Here is an 8,009-nt window from a genome sequence, read left to right as displayed (position 1 = left end):
AGGGAGGGAGTTTATAGATTTATTGCTGCTTTTTGAAATTTCAAAATTCTCTTTATAACATTCAGTCCTGTATCCCAAGTTTCTTCACTGAACATTATGTTCTGAGCAACCTCCTGTGTTATTAAAATACTATTTGAGCTCATGCCTCTTACTGGCTGCATTAAACCAGCAGTTTTTAGTCAGTTCTCCGTTGTTGGAGATCCGTGCTGTTTACCATTGTTTGCTATTATAAACACATAGGTATAAGCCCTATGCAGTAGTGACGTAAAGACTGATCTTTAATATTTACCTAGTTACTAACTGCTACCCTAAAAAAGTTACCAAATAGCACCAAGCAAAACATAGATGACTTTTACTTATTTTACTTTTGTTTTGTTTTTTTATAAATAGTTCTCTTTTTTAAATTGATTTTAAATGGAGAGAGGGAGGGAGAAGGAGAGAGAGAAAGAAACATCGATGTGAGAAACATGGATCGGGTGCCTCCTGCAGGTGCTCCTACTGGGGCTCAAACCTGCAACCTTTTGGTGCATGGGACGATGCCCCAACCAACTGAGCCACACCAGCCAGGGCAACAGAAATGACTTTTGAGTTCTGGGTTGCTTTTCAGAGCCCTTAGCACAGATCACTGTGCGTGCGCACTTGGAAAGGGCTCACAGGAAAGGTGTGGGTCACAGACTGTAAGTGGGGGCAGTGGCACAAACGAGTAACTCCAAGGTACTTCCCAGGGACTGTGAGAGAGGAGGTGACTGACGGGCGGAGAGGGACATGTTTAATGGGCACAGCTCCGTTCCTCAAGCACCAACCCCTTTTCTTCTCCTTGGCAGGTTCATTCCACAGCATCACCATCTTCTCCCTCGCCTCCCTTATCGTTTCCATGGTAATCGCCTTCCTGGGCACTCTTATAGGGAGGCTTCCGAGGACAGAAGACTATGAGGTGAGTTGCCAGCCTGCCTTTCCTTCACTGGTTCTCCCCAGCCCCTGGGGGACAGAGCCCTAGGATACCCTCCTATGGGGTGCACAAACTCAGTGTGTGTGTGTGTGTGTGTCCCTTGCACTGCTCCCCTCACAGGGTGGGATATTTAGAAGACAGTTGTCCTCTCCCCTTCTCCCCTCTGACACCTCCTCCCAACAGCAGGCCTCTGGCCCATCCCTCCTACCGTGCGAGCTGCTCAGCACTGAGCCGGGAGCACCACCCCAGGGGCTGGCGAGCTAAAAGAGGATGGAGTAAAGCAGAAGGGCAGGGGTAGTGAAGGACAGTGGCCTGGGGACGAGGTAGTCATCACTTTTAGGAGTTCCACCATATTGGCCTTGAGGGTGTCCGGAGGGGCGCCTGGCTTTCTGGGCCCCGTGACTCCTTCCGCGCTCTGCCAGTGGGGCCCAGCCTAGTCAGTAGAGCAGGGAGCCAACCCCTGCCCACCGAGGGCCCTGCCAGCAACGCTGTGCGCTCTCACCAGCATTTCCCAAAGGCAGGCATCTGTGTGAGCGCTGGAAGGACTTCCAGTGGGCCCTGACATGCTTTCTCGTGGTTACACGTTTATTTTCCTGTGGGTCCCTATTTATTTCTTCTTCTGCTTATAGCAACTGACACAAGTTTTCTGTTTATACTAGTGAAGTGTTCCCTTTTAAAATGCACTTATGTAACGAAAAGAAGTAAGTTGATCTGAAGCACTGGCACCGGCGGAGTCCGAGGAGGGAGCCTCTGGGAAGAGGAGCCTCTTGCTTCTAGTGGATCTGCCGTATCTGGGACCCTGGGCACAAGCCCTCACTGCCCTCCCTTCCTGGCCCCCTCCTCCATCCCCTGGCCCGAGTGCCAGGCTAGCGAGTGACACCTCTGGCTCTGTCTTCCCAATACAACGATGCCACGTGATCGTGTTGTCCGAGTGTCCCCTCTGGAGAAGGAAGGTGGCAGGGGACCTAGACCATAGTGGTTTAGGATGCGTTCCAGCTACAGGGGGAAATTCTCGGGGGGAGAAGAGAGATTTGAAATAAAGGCATTTCCTAGACTCAAAGCAGAATCATCTTTGAACCCCGATCCCAAACCTACGTTCTTCCCCCAGTGTGGCCCGTGGGAATGGCGCGTCCTGGAGGGTCGCCCTAGCATCCCAGTCGCCTCTCTGTTCCCCTGGCTTCAGCTGGGCTGCAGGTCTGGGAAAGCAGATCAGTTGAGTTCAAAGGGAGCAATGGGCCCAGGTCCAGGGCCAGGCTCCTCTGGACGTGGGGAGGGAGAGGGCAAAGGGCAGATGCCCCCATTCTGTGACCCTCCACGTTTCTCCCCACTGCTGCAGCCAGAGGAGGAGATGGAGACCGTGTTTGACATGGAGCCAAGCAGCACCTCCTCCACGCCCACCTCCCTTGTGAGTCAATGCCTTCTCCCCGGGGGACAGGTCAGAAGGGGATGCCTAGAGGGGGGCTACTCCAGTGGCACTGTGGGGGCACCAGCATTTAGTGCCCGCCCTGGGTATTGGGGAGGAGACGGGCCCCCCTCCCTGGGCTCCCTCCTCTGATGCAGCAGGATTTGGCCCAGGTCCAAATGCTGCCGTGGCCCTGGCTGAAGAGCAGGGAAGATGGAAGAGGCATGTTTAACTCAACAATCTCTAGAAGAAAGTCAAAGAGGAAGATAGAGGTCAGGGTGAACTCGGACACATCCACAGAGAGCTCAGTCGTGTAGACGCAGGGACGTGCTGGGGCTCGGCCTCAGGAGCGAAGGCTGCCTCCAAGGGCACAGGTGCGCAGACAGAGCTACAGGGAGCTATTGCAGGTCTGGACGGAATGGTAAGGCCGGGGCAGCGCCAGATGAGCGGGCCCATCGGCATGTGAAGAGACGAGGCCGGACTCAGAGTGCAGGGGTCCAGCAGGCTGGGCATTGGCTCCCACACGGTGGCTCAGCCTAGAGGGGCATGAGCACTCACCCACCTCCCAGCCACAAGTATGGATGCAGGGCCACTGAGGCCAAAGCCCGAGCACCTTGAAGGAACACTGAAGAGGGCACTCAGGGAAGGCTTCCCGGAGGAGGAGGGGAGATCTAATCTCACTCCCAGGATGGGAGTCAGGGTTGGCAGGTGGAATAGGGTGTGGGGGAAGAGCATTCGAGGAAGAGGATCAGCCTATGCAAAGGCCTGGAAGAGATGATCGGGAACATGTGGGGAACCGAAGACAGCCTGATGGAAACTCAGAGTGGGCGGCAGGGCCCGGTGGAGAGCAGGCTCTTTAGTCCTGGCAGAGCAGGTGGACGTGCAGGCACACCCGTGCTGGACGTGCGCACCCCGGTGCGCAGAACTCCTCCATTCTCGCTCTCGCTCTTTATGATAAACCCACACAGTAAGGGTTTTTATCCTCATTTTACAGATGGGAAAACTGAGGCTCAAAAAGGCCAATTAATTTAGACCCCCAGGGTGCTACAAGGCAGGGAAATGCAGAGCAAAGATTGAGCCAGGTCTGACTCTAAAGCATGAGCTTAAAAATAAAAATTACTGGAATTGATTTTTCTAATCTTTCGTCATTGCAACAGTGGTATATGCAGATATTAAGGGGGAAAACAGCTAAGCAAAAATAAGAAAACAAAAAGCCCATATTTTCACCACCCAGAGATGAGCACTGATACCTAAGTTATAATCTTCCATATATAAAATTTTTGCTAAAGTGAAATAATACTGTATACCGATATATAACTCATGTTTTCATTAACGATCCCCATCTTTCCATATAAATTTTTACCTCTTCAAATACTCAGTCCATGTTCAAATTGTCCCCCATGGTCCAGAAATATCTTTCACAGCTTGTCCAAAAGAATCCATTCTCTGTGCCCCATTAATCCGGCCCTTATGCATGTCCCTTTAATTCTAGCACCTTCCCTTTTTAATGCTCGTTGGAAAAACCAAGCCAGGAGTCCTGCAGAATGTCCCACCTTCTGGGTTTTTCTGTTTCTTACAGCAAATTCCACTGTCTCCTGTAGTTCCTAAAAACTAGAAGTTAGTTCCAAAGGCTTGATAGATGCCAGTTCGACACTAGGTGCCAGACCACATTCCAGGCAGCACTGTGCCTCATACCAGATGCATCATGTCCCTTTTACTCCCATTCATGGTGCTGAGGTGACTCCCTGATCAGGGGTGACAGCTGGCTTCTTCTATTGTTCGGTTACAATTTCCCCACTTACCGCCAACAGGTCATCTGTGGGGTTTGCTTTGGCGTTAAGCAGATGTCTAGACTCTTCTGTAGGGAAATTGTTCCCGCATCAGCGAGGGCTGCTTGGTTTCACTGAAATGAATTCCTACAGGAAGGGCTTAATTCTATCCCATAATTACCTACTTTTAAAATAAGGAGTTGGTTTGAAAGCCGTTCCAAGTGCTATCCCTAGTACTTCCTGTGTGTCTTCCTGGGTTTGACAGGTCATATGACCAAGACCTCAGTTAACAGTCTCGGTTTCAAATCTTGATTCCCAACCAATGACCCAGCCTGAGGGAGTTGTGGATGCGCCTTTGAAATTGTGTTAGAAAGTCACTAGCTCAGGAACGGGGGGAGGGTCTCCCCAGACCGCAGCACAGGCCAGCCTACTGGCATCTCCCCCCGGGCCCAGCCTGACCCGGCACCCAGAATGAATGGCACAGGCGCTGGAGGAACAATGCACTGACTAGGCCTGGGAGCTTGTAGATGCCCATTAAATGACCAAGAGCAACTGGGCAGGGGGATGGCCAGGACTTGGGCAGCTGGTGAAGAAGGACCGTGGCTCGAGGGGCCAGAGGCTCTGGGGGTAGGGCGTAAGGTAAAGGGTGTGTCCAGGATCTTGCCCCAAATGTGACCTCACTTCGATCTCCCCCTCTCTGTCCTGAGCAGCTGTATGTGGCCACCGTGCTGCAAGAGCCAGAGATGAACCTGACCCCAGCCTCTTCGCCCGCCCAGCACACCTACGGCACCATGAACAGAGCGCCAGAAGAGGGAGAAGAGGAGAGTGGTGTGAGGGGCTTTGCGAGGGAGCTGGACTCGGCCCAGTTCCAGGAAGGCCTGGAATTGGAGGGCCCGAGCCAGTACCACTGACCAGGACCCGAGGCCTCGCCCTGGCAGCTCCAGCTGGGAGTGGCAGCCAGGGGAGGGCCAGGCCGGGGGAGGCAGAGGGCAGCCCGGACCTCCCCACGACTTCCTGCAGACTTCGGAAAGGCCTGAGGAAGACGTCTGCCCATCTGGCCATTGGCCACGTGGAGGCCCCGGCCTGCTGACCAGCTAGAATGGGAGGTGCTGGGCAGTGCACAGGGACCCCAGGATGAGGTAGAGGACACAGGCAAGGGCCATGCCTTGGGAGAGGTGGCTGAAGCCCTGGACACAGAGCCGGAAGGCTCGGGACCTTCCTGGGGTCAAGATGGAGAGACGTGTGCATAAGGGAAGAGGCGGAAAGAAGCCCGCTGACGACTCCCTGGGGTCTTCGCTGCCCTGCCACGGAGCTTCTGCTGCTGCTCCCACCCACCCTGCCCCACTCCCGGCCCCTCCCTCTGAGGAGGCAAAGGTACGTGTGCTGGGCCTCGTGGACAAGACAGAAACCACCTCACCCTGGCTTCCTCCCCTGCAGGGGGTTCTGTAAAGAGGACATTTCTGCCTCTACCGGGCAAGGGGCAGCTGAGACCCAAGATTAGAGAGAAGGCGACGAGGCCCTCCTGTTCCTCTGCCCCCGACAGAAGTCCCCGGGGCAGCAGGGCAGAGACCCTCCCCTTTCTATTCCTGTAAGAGTCGCTGGGACACGATCACTCAGGACTCATTAAACAGGACCTGTGTGCATTTTGATAAAGGCAAACCTCGGCTGTTACTCTGAGGGGGGAGGGGCAGAGGGAGAATTCACGGAGCGGGGGTCTTCTCCCAACACATCGGGCGATGGGAAACCAGGCACAGCTCCCCAAGCCCCAGGGCCTAATCAGAGGACCCCACAGGCCAAGGAGTTGGCCCCTGAGAACTGCTCCTGCCTCATGCCCACCTCAGCGCCTGGGCCCCGTGTGGCCGAGGTGGGCAGCAGCTTGGGGTAAGGAGCCCATGCTTCAAACCGAAGGCCCTGGCCACTCCCCGCCCTCCAGGTAAGACCTTGCCTCTGTTCTTGGACTGAAGACTCAAGTGGTCTCCAGGGTGGTCCTGGCTATGACACTGCTGAGGCCCGGCACGGAGTGGGTTGGGGTGGGGCTGTGACCTCCAGAGAAGCCCCTTCTGGCAGAGGAAGGCTGCCTCCCAGAGCTGCCACCTCCTGAGGCCTGGAGCCAAATCCTGAGCAGAACCAGTGCTGGGGACACCCAGGACCTTTGCCCCAGGCAGGGGGTGCAGGCCTCTGCCTCCGGGGACAGGTCCCCATCAGGACTACCAGGCGGCCCAGCAGATGCGCACACAGAGAAGGGGCAGCGGGGGCCTCCGTGGACCAGAACGAGCCAAGTCGAATGGCGTCTGCATGCTCTAGAGCTCCTTCCTCCAAAGGCCGGGGCCCCTGCAGCCAACCTGCTGAAGGTGGGCCCCGGGGCCCCTCGCTGGGTCCCAGGCTCATGGGTGACCCTGAACTATGTCCTTGCTTCATCCTTGCCCACATCCCAGCTCCAGAAGTTTCAAGCTTCACCCAGAGATTCTCCTTGGCCCAGACTTTGGCTTGAGGGATCTTTCCAGAGAGCTTGAGTCTGCTAGGGAGGAGGCAGGCTTCCCCCTCCTACTCCAGCTCAGAAAAGGAGGGAATTATACCCAGTCAGTCCCTCATAACCCCAGGCCCCCTCCCCTGAGCATTCCACCAGCCACCAGAGCATAGGTCCTTTCCAGAGCAGGGTGGTCAGGGCCCCAGCAGAGAGCTCCAGGCACTGCCTGCCCCCCAGAGTGGTTTTTTGTGTTGTTGGGTTTTTTTTTGGGGGGGGGGGTCCTGCCAAAAGCTGGCCTGTGGGCTCGCCTTCACTGGGCACCGACCTCTCCTCTCTCCTCCCCTGCCCACCTGGCAGCCTGTGGAAGCTGCATATGCAAAGGGTCACAGCAGATGACAGGGCAGTGTGTCCGGAGAGGGGGCTTCCCCCTCTGAATTGGGGTCAAGTGCAGACTGGTTCTGAGAGAAGGCAGCGCGCGAATGTTAGGAAAGTTCCGGAGTCCTCACTTCGCTAGCCTTCCTGGAGACCCAGAGCAACTGGCAAGGCCCCACCACAGCTGCTCAACCCCCCTCCATCACTGTGCGGGGTGGGATGTGCTTTGGCTCCTGACCCCCCACATCCAGGCACCTCCCCCACACCAGCTTGCTCTCAGCCCGCTCCTGCCTCACGCATTGGCCTCCACCTACCCCACTGCACCCCTCTCAGACCTGACCCATTCTGGAGGGAGCTGCCTCCAGGGTGGGGGACCCGGTATAGAGCCTTCAAGAAGTGCCCCACTCAGCCTAGAGCAGCTCCACGCCTGCCCCTTCCTCAGACGCTTCTGGAAGCCAAGTGCCTATCAGCAGCATTGCCACCTCTGGGGACCCACGTGAGGGGTATGACTTCCCTTGGCCACACCACTGAAGGAATGTGCCAGAATGCCGAACCTTCTTGTTATCAATGCTGTGACCGTGCCTTGAATAAACAGTCCTCCCAACCTCTGCTGCCTGTGTCTCTGCCTTGGCCCCACCCCGCCAGCGGCTTCCCTCCACCTGGAAGGAATGAGCTCATGGGGATGGAGCACCACACCTTCATGGCTCTGGCCCCTGGGGACCCCCTCCCCCTGAGGCCTATGGTGGCCCCTGTCCTCCCAGGCAAGGCCTGACAAGTGCGCCTGGTCTGCTGAAGAGAGGGGACGTGAATCTGCCCATTCTTTCTGCTGGGGTCCCCTGAGAGCTTCCTGAGCAATAAAGAACTCTGCTCTGTGACCTACCCAGCAAGCCCTCGGCAGCCTCCCTGGGCAGCAGGAGCCCCGGGGTGAGGGCTGGGCCCTGAGAGGCTGTTGGCCAGACTAGAAACCGGATGTAACACAATGAGGATTTCAGATGGAAGCCCCCAGAAAGCGAGGCAGGAGGGCTCGGGGCTGCACCTGGGGCGGGGGGT

General features: G+C 56.2%; 1 protein-coding gene across 3 annotated transcripts in view; it reads left to right on the top strand.

Annotated features, from left to right (window-relative positions):
• The window catches only part of TMEM63C (transmembrane protein 63C), a 66,711-nt gene extending 59,148 nt beyond the window's left edge, over positions 1–7,563 (top strand). For 2 of the 3 annotated variants that reach the window (XM_005860172.2, XM_014534719.1), the window contains 3 exons: positions 825–934; positions 2,286–2,354; positions 4,831–7,563. In XM_005860172.2, the coding sequence (XP_005860234.1) occupies positions 825–934; positions 2,286–2,354; positions 4,831–5,031 (380 nt within the window). In that variant the 3' untranslated portion in view covers positions 5,032–7,563. Of the gene's footprint in view, positions 1–824; positions 935–1,608; positions 2,355–4,830 lie in introns of all 3 variants that reach the window. The other variant, XR_001360910.1, reaches the window with a different exon arrangement.
• Positions 7,564–8,009: the final 446 nt, after the last annotated feature.

Source organism: Myotis brandtii, unplaced genomic scaffold (assembly GCF_000412655.1).
Source record: "Myotis brandtii unplaced genomic scaffold, ASM41265v1 scaffold132, whole genome shotgun sequence".
Classification (NCBI taxonomy): domain Eukaryota; kingdom Metazoa; phylum Chordata; class Mammalia; order Chiroptera; family Vespertilionidae; genus Myotis; species Myotis brandtii.
This window is presented reverse-complemented; position numbering and strand designations above follow the sequence as displayed.